The sequence below is a fragment of the Trichomonas vaginalis genome, chromosome VI (assembly GCF_026262505.1).
Source record: "Trichomonas vaginalis G3 chromosome VI, whole genome shotgun sequence".
NCBI lineage: Eukaryota > Parabasalia > Trichomonadida > Trichomonadidae > Trichomonas > Trichomonas vaginalis.
The window spans coordinates 18,680,373-18,696,183 of record NC_067208.1 but is presented as its reverse complement, the minus strand read 5'-3'; the positions used below and the strand labels follow the sequence as shown (position 1 = coordinate 18,696,183).

At 29.8% G+C, this 15,811-nt stretch overlaps 4 protein-coding genes and 2 pseudogenes across 6 annotated transcripts, besides 1 other annotated feature; 3 read left to right on the top strand and 3 right to left on the bottom strand.

Moving 5' to 3' along the window:
- Positions 1 to 1,315: 1,315 nt before the first annotated feature.
- Positions 1,316 to 15,134: a mobile genetic element.
- TVAGG3_0889220 (uncharacterized protein) lies at positions 1,915 to 2,742 on the top strand (the record flags this gene model as incomplete). Its single annotated transcript, XM_051250783.1, has 1 exon — positions 1,915 to 2,742. One exon carries the CDS (start codon positions 1,915 to 1,917, stop codon positions 2,740 to 2,742), a length of 828 nt encoding a protein of 275 aa, XP_051086258.1.
- TVAGG3_0889210 lies at positions 6,167 to 6,494 on the bottom strand (annotated as a pseudogene). The gene has a single exon. A coding segment is annotated over exon 1 (328 nt).
- On the top strand, positions 6,511 to 7,374 carry TVAGG3_0889200 (phage tail repeat-like family; the record flags this gene model as incomplete). The annotated part of the gene is made up of 1 exon (XM_051250782.1): positions 6,511 to 7,374. A coding segment is annotated over one exon (864 nt), but the record flags the coding sequence as incomplete, so codon positions are not given.
- Positions 9,177 to 10,353, bottom strand: TVAGG3_0889190 (annotated as a pseudogene). Its single transcript has one exon. A coding segment is annotated over exon 1 (1,177 nt).
- On the bottom strand, positions 11,837 to 12,466 carry TVAGG3_0889180 (DNA/RNA polymerase superfamily; the record flags this gene model as incomplete). The annotated part of the gene is made up of 1 exon (XM_051250781.1): positions 11,837 to 12,466. A coding segment is annotated over one exon (630 nt), but the record flags the coding sequence as incomplete, so codon positions are not given.
- A 357-nt stretch (positions 15,135 to 15,491) lies between the features above and the next one.
- Positions 15,492 to 15,728, top strand: TVAGG3_0889160 (N-acetylmuramoyl-l-alanine amidase family; the record flags this gene model as incomplete). The annotated part of the gene is made up of 1 exon (XM_001289092.1): positions 15,492 to 15,728. The coding sequence occupies one exon, from the start codon at positions 15,492 to 15,494 to the stop codon at positions 15,726 to 15,728; it is 237 nt and encodes a 78-aa protein (XP_001289093.1).
- Between the last annotated feature and the right edge of the window lie 83 nt (positions 15,729 to 15,811).

Here is a 15,811-nt window from a genome sequence, read left to right as displayed (position 1 = left end):
CTTATCTCCTTTATTTAATACTTCCCTTACCGGAACATTAGGTGCTATTTGTTCAGCAACGTCACTAATTGCTTCTTTATTCTTAAATATCCAATTTGCTCCTTTCTTAATCCCTTCCCAAACTTTATGCGCTCCTCTTTTTACTTTATCCCACAGTTTCTTAAAGAATCCTGCAGCCATAGTTGATTATTTCATTAAAATTAAAAATTCATTTTCATCTTTTAATTTTGATTTTTTTTATAATAATAAATGACGACTAACTATTTAGTGCCAAACACTAAACCGATTAATGGAAATGTATTTCATTCATTCGAAAAGATAAATGAAATATTCGCAAAGAATGATGGAAGAAGATATTATAGAGAACTTGAAAGTTCATGCTATGACTCTGATGCTCCATATTTTGATGATAAACAAACTCATTTAAGAATTACAAATCCGGCTCATGATGTGAACCAATTAGGTGACACATATATTAAACGCAAAGTTAAAGCAACTCTAGTTTCAAATAAAGCTTTCACATGTGATGCCGCTTTTAAATGCATGCGTTTATTCGTTGGTTATAAATCATCAAATCAAAGCTTTAAGCAATTAGAAGTAGAAACCGAAAGAGGTGATGCTGGTTATCTTCAGATGGATTGCGCCCGTGAATCTTTCGCATTTGCAACATATAAACCAAAATCAGAAAGGAAAGTTAAAAAGTTTGTTCATTCGTTATATAATAATGTTCAAAAATATGATAACTCAGTATGTGGTAAATATATTGACCCTTCAGAAGTTTTCAAGAAAGCAAATGAAGAAGTTGATGTCACTTTTGATATGATTATTCCGGTAAATGATTTGTTAGCATTTCAGGCGTTCGATGATTATCCTAAATCATTTGGTGAAATCATTCTTAAATATTATGTTTTCAGGGATACTTTAGTATTTTGTCAGGTTGACCCGTTAAGAAGTTGCTGATTTACAAAATTACGTTTATGAAAAGATAACTGATGAAAATTATGAAAAGATTATGAATCATGTTTATAAATATGATCGCAAATTCCAACAAATCGGACTTCCTGCCAAATTAATTACAAGCTTAGCCGCTACATCTGCTGACGCAACAGTTGAAGACGTTATTATTTCATGCACAAAGATGGAAGTTTTAGAGGATAAATGCATTACACCAGGATACGGTTTAATTGAAGAATCAGTTAAAGCAATACCACGTTTATTTAGTAAGGAAGATCCATTCATGATTCCAGCTCAACATATTGACGTTCGTTCACTAAATGGAGGTTGCATCACTCCTGAAGGTATTAGCTCAGATTTCTCATACGCTCTTCATAATGTTACAGATGTTGTGTTAACATTTCCGAAGAATGCAATGCAAAGAACGGTTTTAGAAAATCCAATGCTTCGAGGTCTTCAGGTCACTATAGATTCCAGAAACTTCCCCGATCAAGCGATGACCACAGTGGGTGACATATTCTTTACACGTATGCTTCAAGCTTCTGATTTAGATGGAGTGAATGAATGCACAGAAGAATACGAGGACTCATTAACTAGACCACTGAATGATGATGATGGCACACCATTAGCTAGAACATGGAAAGACCAAACTTCATTCTTATGCACTATTCCAGTTCAACGTGATGGAGCGGGTATATTCTTTGATGGATTAGAAACTTTCAACTCACAAGTTACAGTACAAGTGAAAGCTTATCCAATCATTCAGGGTGAAAATGACACTTACTGTTCAAAAGTGACAAATCCTCCTCAGGTTTGGTTTACTAGGACTACATATTGGACATGGACACCGGATGAAGGTTTGAAATATCATCCAACAGGTACACCCCACAGTATAGAAGTTCATATGATGAAATATTGATGAATAGAAATGTTTAAAATTATAAATTTATTTTTGATTAAATGGATTTAAATTCATCCACCCCTTATGAAGAATTAGCAGGAGTATATAATACATACGTAGATGATATGATTAATGAAGCATTGAGTGATAATAGAAATGCTCTATCTAAGGAAAAATTAATGAAAATTCCATATTCTGAATGTTACTTAAATTCAATCACTGCAGCAATTGGTAAACAAAATAAAGGTAAAACATTAACGATATTAAAACAAATTATCATTATTGCTAACACTTCACCCTATTCACATGTGTTAATTTATATCAACCGTTCAGGTTCACCTTCAGATGATACATTTGAATCTTTAAAGCATTTAATCAAAATTCCAATTATTTATTTATCACAAGAAGAAGCAGAAGATTATTTAAAAAACTTTGTAATGTATAAAGAATTATATAATACAATCAAGAAGCAAGGATTAGAGGATAAAATTATTGATAAACAACGGGATGAATTATTTGAAACACTTTCTATTTCAAATTTTGATAGAGAATTTTTGCATTCACTCATTTTTCTAGATGATGCAGTGAAATCAAAACTAATAACTAATGAGAAATCATATTTTAATCAATTATTAACTCAATGTCGACACATTCAGTGTTCATTCTTCATGGCTGTTCAATACTTTAAAGCATTAAGCACAAACATTAAATCAAACCTGTCCACCCTTTTCATTTTCAGTGGTTTTAGTCGTCAACAGTTGAACGTTATGCTTTATCAAGTGAATTTACCAATGAGCATTAATGAACTTTACACACAATATCAACAATTAGGAGAACATGGAAAAATAATAGTTGATTTAAATAAAGGTTCCATTAAATTCGAATAACTTTTTATAATTAATTTTTATTTTTTATTTATAATTAAACATGACAGAAATTGCAAATCTTCTACAGGTTCCATTAAAACAAGGAACAAACAAAAAGGGTGCATATAATAGAACTATGAAAGTTCCAGACGGAATGAAAGAATTAGTCCACATTGTTGCCGGTCTTCAAAAGGATGTTAAACAAATGAGAAACGTTTTAACATTACCAGAAGCTCAAGCATATGCCAAACGTCACGGACCAAATTGGGAAGCACACGAAGCAGACATTACGGACCAAATGGAAAACCTGATGGAATAAATGAAGTTTTCGTTACTGATGGTCAAGGAAATATTAAAGTCATAAATGGGTATAAATTAACAATGACGATTATCCTAAACGTAAAGCATATAATGAACATTATCCTATGCAATTTGATGAAAATGGAAAAGCTGTTAAACAATACATTGGAGAAGGTGAAAATGGTCCAATTAATTCATACCGTCATAATCCATATTCTTACTTCAATGAAGAATTAAATGCTATTGAAGAGGGACCGGATGGATTACCACGATATTCTAACCAGTTTGATGGTCAATATGCAAATTTAAGACCTGAAATTCCAGCTAAGAAATTCTTTAAAGTTGCTTTATTCGATCCAGTTTTCGCAAATGTTAAAGATGAACTTAAACAGCAATTCCAACCAATTATAGTAGCAAGAATTGCATCAGGTGCTTTATCTCAAGCATTCAAAGATTTAATTAAGAAACCATTATATCAGCAACGAGGTTTAACTTATGATTTAGTTAAGGAATCAGATAAAAGAAAATTTGAGAAATCAATGATTATAAGAATGCAATTAATGAATATATTCGGTCTATTAATTTCGATGAAAATGCTAAAAATCAACTTCATGAACAAATACAGGAAATAATAGATTCAAAAGTTCCAGCAAAATAAAAGTTTAAATATATTTTTTTATTCGAATATAAATGAGAAGACGTTTCACTAGTCAAAAGAACACTAACGCAAAAGCAGAGATTACGGTTGGTTATAACGTAAATGATGATAAATCACGAATTATTCAAAATGTTAAAGTTAATGTTAGTCCTGAATTAACAAGGTCAGCAACTCAACCAAATTTATTAACTCGTGACTTACCGAAGAATGAGGAGAATGAAGAAAACCATGAGAATGGAGACCCAATCATTTTATCTGAACCTGGTAAAGAACCTGTTGAAATTCCCACTTATCCAACATACCCCCCACCTCTTTCATCAAACATCGAGAACCCAGGAATCTACGATTACAGTCGCAATGCGCCATATAAAATAGACATTAATTCTGAATTAATGAAAATTTACCGTGATATCATAACTGATAATTATGATTCAATAATAAATTTAATTGACCAATCCGGTTTAATTATTTTACCTTATGAATCATTAATTCACATTATCGCCATTCTTTGTGATGTTCAAGATTCAGACGTGAAGATTCAATTTTTCATAGATGATGAGGTTTCATGCTGCGGAACAGTTGCAAAAATAAATCCTATAAAGGATATTAGCACAATTAAGATATCAAAGAACGGAACAACAACTGAACTTCATTTAACATATAATGATATTTATAATAAAATAGTTGATGAATATAAAATATCACTTGAAAAATTCTTTGTTAAGGCTATTTAATATTCAAGCATTAACATTATCGAATAATAATCCTTTGAATCATAATCGATAATAATTGACCTTTCACCAGTTTCTATCGTTTGTTTTATTTCTTTTTGTTCCCCACTATCCGGATCGGTCATTGTAATTGTTTTTGTTATAGTATCAGCTTTATCTTTAACTTCAATCTTTTTTCCATCGGGATATTTAAACCAAAATTCCAAAAATTCGATATTGTCAATCTGTTCATATTTTAATCTATCAATTACATTTTTAATACCATCTGAAAATCTTATGAAATGGTCATTATATGGGTTTGATTGAACTAAATTTGAATGAAGTGAAATATAACCTGATGATGAATATGACATCGACTCATATTTTCTGAAAACACTAAAATTTATAACATGAATGAATTTCTTATTCGTTGAATTTATGAATTCTTGAGGTAATCTTATTCTAGTTTTATTTATCACTGGAAAATAACGCTTTACCATATTTTTAATCGTAATAAAAAAATGTCAATTATCAATATTATTTCGAATAATAACTGTGAATTAAATTTAACAGTTAGCGGAATTTATAATGTTACTCTCGTTTCTGTGAGTGGTAAATTTAATCCCATTCTTTTAGACCCTTCAGATTATATATCATTTATTAAAGATGACCATGAAAAAAACGTATGATATGTATATAAATAATGTGATAACGAAATGGGATATTAACATGATTTTAAGTTATTTAAATGAATCATTTATCGTATGGTATGAAGAAAATTTTAAATCAAAACCTGATAAACTTTTTGAACTTGATGAAATAAATAACCTTATTAAATTTCCGCTGAAAATTAAATTTTGTACTCCTCGTCTTCGTTCATTGTTGGGGATATTAAATTTTGAAAAAGATGTTGGGGATGTTTTGTATTCTGACACTGGTTCTAATTTCATTTTAATCAAATGTGATAAAGTTAATACCCCAATGAGATTTTCACATCAAACATTAGACCCTAACTCTTACCCATCAATACAAAACATTTTATCCATCAACTTAAACATATTTTCTTTATCATATCCGTTTCAATTATCCGGGAATTCATTTATTCTTCATTCAAAAGATTTATCAAATATTAAATTTAGAATAACTGACCTATTTGATTGTGATTTAGAATTTATGAATGAAATATTATGGCAATTTCAAATAGAAAAAATAGCTGATGAGATAACGATTAAATATTTATTTTTAAATCGTAATAAATGATTAAACAACAGCAACCACAGCAACTTACACAGACCATTACTACGCCATATGCATATAATTCAAAGACGGCAGAACAAACGCAAATGTTGAAATATGGAGATTTGGAGATAGTATTGAAAAATGACCATTTCGAATTCGTTTGCAAAGGTGGTGCAGTGATATCAAATATAAAAGAAATTTTATTTATGAATTCAAAAATTAAAGGAATAACGGATGATATAACATCAATTCCACCAGAAGAACAAAGATATTACGCATTAAATGCATTTCCTAAAGTTTTGAAGATTGGAAGATTTAATTTAAATGAGGAATTCATAAAAGGTTTCCTAAATGACATAATGAAGAAAGCAGATAAGGAATATGTTAACGATGAGTTAGCAAAGAAAGCAGATAAATTTGTTAACGATGAGTTAGCAAAGAAAGCAGATATATCATTTGTTAACGATGAGTTAGCAAAGAAAGCAGATAAATTATGTTAACGATGAGTTAGCAAAGAAAGCAGATAAAATTTGTTAACGATGAGTTAGCAAAGAAAGCAGATATATCATTTGTTAACGATGAGTTAGCAAAGAAGCAGATATATCATTTGTTAACGATGAGTTAGCAAAGAAAGCAGATATATCATTTGTTAACGATGAGTTAGCAAAGAAAGCAGATATATCATTTGTTAACGATGAGTTAGCAAAGAAAGCAGATATATCATTTGTTAACGAAATATACCAAAGTTTAGTTGGAACAAAAAATATTGAAACTATTGTTGGCGACTTTTCTGTCAATGAAGAAAACAAATATTTTAGATGGGAGTTTGTACAGTCCTTAAGAAATGGTATACGGTATAAACTCATTCCGAAAAATAACAATGAAATGTATGTAGGCTATATAAAGAATAATGGCACACAAGTTAAAGTTCCATTAGACAACAACTGCTACTTAAACTTATATGGAGACGAACAAAAGAAATATTTAAGAGTTTATGAAATGACGGATATGACATTGTCTAACGTAGCTCCAGCACCGTATTATTATGACTATGGTGTTGACGCACATGTAGACCCAAAAAAGCAAACATTATATTTAGAATATTATAGATATAAAAGATATAATGCAATAGAAAAAACGAGAATAGTATACTATTATGAAGATGACAAAAATAAATATTATAGTCAAGATTTTACATACCCTGAAAACATAAGATTATATTATAAAAAATATTCTGACACAAACCAGAAGAAACCCGAAATAGTTACACTATATTTTAAGTTCAAAAGAGACAATCCTATAATATCTCATATGTTTGATTTAATGAACCCAGTAGGTTCTATTTATACATCTATGGATGTGAGAGGTCCTCAAGCAATGTTTGGTGTTGGTGCATGGGAACAAATAGTCGACAGGTTTTTGTATTGTGCAAACTCTTCAAAGGAAACAGGGGGAAGTAAAACGATTACAGGTGAAAATTTACCTGCACACAGTCACTACATAGATTTAAGCACATCTCAAGCAGGTTGGCATAAGCATAGATATTGGGATTGGTCAGGAATGACAAAAGGTAAAGGATATGATGTTAAAGATGATGTTAAATTTGCCATAAATTGTTACTGGAGTGACACTCAGGGAGAAGGAAACCATACACATCGCGTTTCAGGATATACACAAACAACGGGACAAAGTAAAGATTACATGCCACCATTTATGACTGTATTCGCATGGTATAGAGTTCAATGAACGCTCAATGTTTGTGAAACAAACTTTAGGAGCTCCAAAAGAGCAAACAGCATAATTTAAATTTTTATTTTAGTATAAATGAAGATTCTACCATTGGTGTTATTGGAAGAGATAAAGATGGAAACCCAATATTTGATCCAAAGTTAAAATTAAAGTTACTGACAAGACAACAACTTGAAAAGTTGCTGAAACCAAAACAGAATGAAAAATGAGAAAATGAGAGAAAATGAGAAAAGAAAGAAAAAAAATTTAAATTATGCAATTTTATTTTTATCATAAATGACCAAATTAATTAAGCCAACTATTTCTAAATTAATGATACCAATGAAATCATTTCATGGAGTACTTATCCCAGGTTCTTCACAATTAGCCGGGGCAAGTGTTGTGACTCAAGGTGGAACATTAGCGAATCCATTCAAATTATTAACTAAAGATGAACTTAATAAAATGATGATAAAATAACTGATAACAAAATTTTATTTCACTACTACCATAAAAACAGGTGAAAAAACAGGTGATATCTCACCTCTTCACCTAAATTATATTTTAGGTCAAAGCTTCCACGAGAGAAAAGATTCCTCATTCGCTAAGGATTCCAAAAATGAAAAAATCATTGATTTCGGCTGAGAAAAAACAGCAAAACCCTTCTTCCACGGGAACAAAGAAATAAAGAAGAAATAAAAAGAAATAAAGTAAATTTTTTATTTATTCCCGTGGAAGATAGAGCACTTTTATGATACTTTTTATTCACGACAAACAAGACAAATAAAGAAAATAAGAAAATACGGCGCTGTCGCGGTTCGAACCACAGACCTTGACCCCTCCATAACACCACCTTAGACCACTGTGCTACGTAGCCTGTCGACATAAGATTTTATAAATTGCATATTTGACGTAAATTTATTTCCCAGTTATTCAAAAATAATTAATTATTGAATAACCTAAAAACATTCACGATAAAATAAGTGATAACAAATTTTTATTTTTATCATAAATGAATACCCCACAAGCTCAAAATTTACCACGAATCATAACAAGGGAGGAAATGATAAAAATGATGCAAGAACATGTTAAAAATAACAAACCACTAAAATTGAGAAAATGTGGTTATGCGGTAATGATGGAAAGAGAGATGTTGTCGAAGAGGAATAAAAATTAAATTTGGATAGAGTTTAAAAATTCATCTTTATTAAATTCATCTCTTCCAATCAATTTATTTATTCTATTAAATTCTTTTATTTTTGCTTCACTCAGTTTAAGGATTGAACGATAAGTTTCTAATTTTTCGATTATTTCTTTCCTCTCTTTATCGTTTTCAACCCCACCACATTGTGGCTTCTTTTTGTAATAACATATTTTTGATTTAATTCTGTTTAGTTTCTTTTTATATTCATCGTCTGGACTCTTGACTGCTTCGTTGTTACTCATTTCTTACGAAATAAAAAAATTAAATATTATTTAAATATAATGGAGTAATAAAATAAATCGGAATTTCTATTAATTTATTGTCAACTTCAACTAATGCATTGCCGTTAATATATCTAACAAATTCAGCTATTGTGTCAAATCTTCGTCTTCTTTTTGTCATTGATTTATCAGTTTTTCCATAATCGAGATGAATCAAAACTTTATCCCCTTGTTTAAAATTCATGAGCCCCGAATTAATTTGTTCACGTTTAACATCATTCAACCTTTCCATTTGCTTTCTAATATATTCCCATTCTTTTGAAATATCATTTTTCATTTCCACCGGTTTCATGTTTATTGTTCTATGCCATGTATTATTGTAATAATATACTAACTGCTGTATGATGGAGTCATGATTTCCATCCCAGTATATCTGACCATTAACCCCTAACGCATCTCTAAGAGTTCTCATTACCGCATCAACTATTTTATTATGAAACGTATATGGAGAGGATGAAAAGTAAAAATTAATTTGTGGGAAATAATGAGCCATAGCTGCCTGAAATCCTTTATCACCATCACCCCTTATATTATCTACTCTTTCATGATCTAGTAAGTATTGAATAGCTCTTCTTGTTTCCTGTTCTGTTTTCCCTTTCACCGGAATGCAATATAAATATCTGGTGTTAATGTTAATGGCAAATAAATAAGTAACGTTTCCTCTTGAATATTCTAAATGATCGATTTCGTATGAATATGGATATGGTGCAAATGAAGGGCGACTAAATTTTTCCTTTAACGGTTGAATTTTTGGGTCAATTGGTTTATTTAATATTTGAAATCCTTTTTAAAATCTTTTTGCTTCTTTAATGTTTGAAATGGATATAATAAAGTGAATGATGAAGGATTAACTGAAGGAGGAGGAGGTACTGTCGTTGGAGGGTTTGGTGTTGCAGTGGTTTAATTTTATCTGCTTTGATTTTTGATTTTGGATTTCATTCCCCTTCATTAATTCTGGATGTATTCTATTCATTTGTTTTAAATATGCTGTATATAAAGGTTTGATATACTTTCCTGCTTCGAGTTTATGTTGAAGGATGAATTCCAAAAGTTGATCTTCATTTAAAAGTCGGGCTGAATATGGTTTAACTAATGAATCATAAATTAAAGCTTGTGCTTCATTTATGGTCTGAAGGACCTGGGCGTTTTGCACCTTTTGTTTTTGTTCCTTTGGTTTTTGCGGCTCAGGATTATATAATTTATATAATTTATATAATTCATCAATATCTTCTTCTGTTAATACTTTATTTTTGAAATCTTTCAATTGTTTAAGTTGTGATTTACTTTTTCCCTTTGAATATTCATTATTTTTAATTTTGTCTTTAATTTTAGAAATTATTTTATCATGATATTTCAAAACTTCATTTTTATAATACGAATAATAATAATCCATATCATCACCCGTTATATTTTATCATGTTTTTGGAGATATGATTTTAATTCATAATAATTAAGAAAATTTTGATTAAGTACTAAATCATCAATTAAATTTTTTAAATCTACGCTATTCATTTATATAAAAATAAAATAAGTGTTTTAAGGGTGCCCGCCTCTTTGAATCATAGTATCAAAACCATTATTTACGGTTCCTTTTGTCTCTTCTGTGGCATTTTATTAAATAAATGGCATACAACATCCATTTTCACAACATACAGCCTTAGTGTGTGCTCCTGTTAATGCAGTCTTACCGATTGTTAAGCGAGTCATTGACCCGTTTTTAAGTTGTAAATTAATATTCTGACCATCAAATATCACTTTATCATTTATTATATCCAAATAATTTTTAGGTGTTAATTGTTTATTTTGTCGTAAACTAACTCCTTTCATTTTTTGTGCAATCTTTTTAAAATCACTTCCATCAATTGAACCGTTGAATGAAGTATAACACTTAGGACATAAAGCAACCATGTTATCACCTTGTTTCTCAATTGCTAAACCCAATAACTTCTTCTCATGTGCTTTTTCTTCAGCTTTATTCTTTAATTTAGGTTTAAATTTCTCATTAAAACAGAAGAAATCAAAAGGTGCGAATTTGTAAATGTTTTTATCATAAAATTTTTTATCGGTTACAATTGCTTGAAATGCTTGAGTGTTAGGAAGATTTGGGTCGCCAGCGATTGCCCAATAAGATGAATCAGTATCACCTTCAATGAAATGAAAACGATTAACATCCATGCATTTATACATAAAATCATAAATGAAAACCAAATACCAGTATTTTGCGTTATCTAAAGTGAAGAATGCCTCTTGTAAACATGTATCACATCTATAAAATCTATCTTTAAGCATCACTTGATACGTATCCTCTCCTATTTCTCTTATGTTTTTAAACTTATTTGACATACATGCAACGCGTGCCTTCTGTGCATTCATTATTTTAGTCTTTGCGTAATTTTGTGTATTCATTGCATCGTAACCATATGATCCATTAAGTGAAATCTTGCAAAATAAACTTTTTCCTTTATTTCCTTCTAATTCAGCCTTTTGTCTTTCGTTCATAAATTGTTCGCAAATTCATTAAAACAAGTATTTTTCGTAAATGTTAAAATTGATTGAATGTCATCAATGATAAAATGAAATCTGTCTATTAGATACCAAAGATAATAAGAAGAAAATGGTTGATATTGGTTGTGTGTTGATGCTAACTGAGTTAATTTCCTCTGTTTCTGGTCAACTGGTAGATTGTTTGATTTCATGTAATTATACATAAAACCACCAATTGTTTTTTCATCTGTGATAATATCAAAGTTTCTTATTTTGGTAAAAAGTTTATGTAATCATTAATGTATTTTTCATCAATGTGACCCTTTACTTCAGCCACGAATAAAGTATTTTTCTTCTTAATTATTCCCAGTGCTTTTGCTTTCTTTGTTGCTGTATCACAAATGATAACACCATTCAATCTTCCCGGCATATACATTTTATGGTCAGTATATTGAATGAAATCATGAGGATTAGATGAAAATGATGAAGGATATAATGAATTAAAGTCAACACCAACGAAATGAGTCATAATGTTGGAAGTGTCCTCATTTGATACAGTTTTAGTTTCTGGATTATATGAAAGTTTATTAATGTGCGTGATTCCTTTAAGATTTACTCTATGTTGAACATTTGATAAACCACCAGTAATTCCATTACGGAGGATGTGATAAGCTTCAACTGAATCTAGAGTCATTGGTAAATTATTTTTTAATGCATAATTTCTTAAATTGATTCTTAAACGTTGAACATCTTCATCTTTATTTGATTTTACGACATTGCAATAACAACACATTAACTGACAATTTTCTTTGGTATGTGGTTTTTCATTATCGATTCTATCTAATGTTGGTTTATTAGCATATGTAAACGCTTTACCACACATTTTGCATTTAGATGAAAGGATTAAATCGTGATAGTATTGATAGTCATCCATTGAAACATTGTTTTTAGTATCCCTTTCTGCTTTTTCATCTTGTTTCTTATATGAATCAATTTTATATTTCCAATACTTTTTTGTTAATTCAAAACTTGATTCCACATTTTCTTCTTCTGGATATGTTTCGTTAGGATTGAAGTTCTTATATGCTAACGCGTAACGAATCATTGATGCATTCGATGATAAAGAAAGATTATGAAGCATGTCAATTTTATAAACAAATGTTTCTTCAATAATTTTATCAATTGGGTCAATCATAATTTCAACGTCTTTATTGCAATAATGAATAAAATATTCTAATCTATTCTCAAAATTTTTAGCATCATTGAGATATATTTGATAATCTGAATCGGATATTGTTTCTTGAGTTAATGCTGAATAAAATGAATCTTGAGTGAATGGTTCCACTTTATATAATTCATCTTCGTAATTCTCCCATGTGATGAATTGATAAGGGAAAAAGGATTTAACACGTGATTTATTGTTTCCGAAATCTTGAGTGAATTGGTCTAATGTTCCACCCGCTATATAATTTCTGATGTCAATAAATCTTAATTCATATGGACAGTTTGTTTTCTTTACAATGATTTGCTTAAATTGAGAAGAAGAACCCAGCATTGATTTTATTTTCCATTTTGCAGTGTTTAAATCACGAAGAATTAAATTTAAATCAAACTTTCCCGAATTAAAACCTATGATATTCACTTTATTGAATTCCTCATCTAGAAGTTCTTTAAATGCTTCCTTCTGTTTTCATTTAATGTATGGGACAAAGTCCCCGCCGTTTGGTCCGTTTGCGGCTTCATTAATTCTTCATATTGTTCAATATTTGATTTAGCAACTAATGAACAGGTTGAAAATAAAAATTCAATCCAATCAGAGATGAACGAATCACTTGATGTTAAGCAAAAATTCCTCGTAAATGTTTTATCACGGTCTACGACCTCGCCGCTTCGGTCTGAAAGACCTTCAGGACTCAAAGAGTCCGTTTGCGGCTTTATTTTGACAGTTGATGATACCATAAATGGTTTTAAGTAAGCGTTCAAAGTTGCACATTCAGAAAGTTGAAGTTCTTCTTTAGTCTCTAATGTTTCGAAGTCAAAAGTAATATAATATCTTGTTGGTTTATAATATTCCTGCAAATTATGTGCTAATAGCCATTGATATATCTTCTGTTTCGTGATATGTGGTGCATATGGTTGTTGTGTGTTTTGCAATTGAACGTCTTGAATTAATCTTCCATTATTTTCTTTACATTTCTCACAATGCTTTAAAAATCTTCTTTGGTTTTTCCTTTCTGGGTCATCACGGATAGAATATACTTCTTCTTTGCAAAAGGGGCAAACTTTATATCCTGTGAGTGCTTCAACGTCTGTAATTCTGTCAGCGTGAAGTTTTCCACATGGACTCTGTGTTAATAAAATATTTACTGTTTCAAATTCTGGATCTATCATTATTGATTCCACTAATGGAAAGTCTACCTTATTTATGTCTACGTCTTCTGGTTGAGGGTCACAATAATAAAAATCAATATTAACGTTTAACATTCTTGCTAACCTCTCACTTTCTGATGAAATGTCAAATCCTTCATATGCATCTATGGCTTCATTTAAATAACTTCTACGAGTTTTAGGATTAACACCATCAGGAATGTTATAGAAGCGTTTAAATAACCTTCTACCTTCGGCTCTTATTTGATTATCATTCATTTTAGCTGTTCCGTTTTTGTTCATTTATGTAAGAATAAAAAATTAAAAAATAAATAAAAATAAAGTTTATTTTTTTTAAAGTCCAGGGCTAAAGTCCATAAAATGAATTAAGAACACATAAATTTTTATCATCTGCGACGTGACGAATACATTTTAATTTACTCAAGAATGCGTACCCTGATACATTAAATCTAATTCCTGTCTTATTTAATTTCACAACTTTGAAAAGGAATGTATGAATAGCTATAAAATGATGAGATGATGTTTTATGGGTTGCTTCCATTTTTTCTGAAATAAATGAATAAATATAATGTTTATAAGTTTTCATATCTTTTATATTCTTAATAACGAATGGTATAGACCTTTCAACTTCGTCTTCCTTCGGTGCTGTTCTTTCATATGAAACATTATTAGTATCTTCAATAATGAAACCACAATCGCATAAAATTTTATATGTACCAATTGTTTCTTTTGATATTTTATCTAACAAATCAAAAACTTTATCAACACCTGCACATTTATTTAAATAATAATTTGTGTAAATATCATGGTCTTCTTTCTTAATCGTATTTGTTGCATATGTTACATTTTTCAGTGCTTTTTTGAATTTTTCAGAATCAAGAGGAGGTGAAAGTAATATACATGGATAATCTCCATCGTCAATAAATTGTAACTTATGTTTATGAATAAATTTTGTGCCTTCTTCTGAAAGTGTTTCATCTATTTCACCATCTAATAAATTTTTAGTAGATTCCAAAAAGTAATTTTTATATCTTTCTTCATGAGATTTTTGAACTTCTGATTCTGAAGCTGGGATATTCATTAAACCCTCTACTTCATTCTCATTATATTTTTCAACTTCTCTTAATTCCTTAATTTTTTCATCTATTTCATCTCTTATTTTTTCCAGTCTTTCAATTTCATCATATTCATCATCTTTAATCCGTTCTTCATAATATTCAGGGAAAACATCAGGTTCTTTAGGTTTTTCTTCTTCAGATGTGGGATATAAGAAATTTATAACATCATCTTTATTCATTTTTCCATCATAATCTAAATCATTTAATAACTCCGCGAATTTTTGACAATTTCTTAAATAATATTTATTAACTTCATAACTCGCCTCCTCTAATATATCCTTTATTTCCTCGTTTGTGAATCCCAATTTTTTAACGTCGTTAGTCTTGACACTCATTTTCATACGAATTAAAAAAATAAATTATTCAAAAAATGTAAGACATGAATTTTTAAAGTTTATTTTTTTATTTTTTTTATTTTTTTTATTTCATTATGTATGGGTTTAGTGAAAATTTCTTACGATTCTGAAAATTTTTAAATCTTGATTTATTCAAAAACGTAAGAATAAAAACCGTAAAAATCATACATTTTTTACTTCATATGTAAAAAAAAATGATACAAAATCGCTCAAAAATGTATGAATTCTTACGTTTACAAAAAAAGTCACAAAACCCGCAATATATACTACTGAAATATATTTTTTAATTAATATTAAATCAGAAATGGCTGCAGGATTCTTTAAAAAGTTATGGGAAGGAATTAAGAAAGCTGCAAGTTGGGTTCATCAGAAAATAATAAAACCCATTGCAAACTTTTTGGCACCAGTAGCGAAAACGGCAGGAACTATAATTGGTGGAGTATTAGGTGCTAAAGCAGGTAATCCAGCGATGGGAGCACAAGCAGGTAACGCAGTTGGTGGAATTGCTGAAGGAATACTTAATAAAATAGGAGGAAAGTAGTGGAAAAATAAATATTATTTTTATCTCAATATCGGTTGTAGTCGACGATAAACTTTATCTCCTTTATTTAATACTTCCCTTAC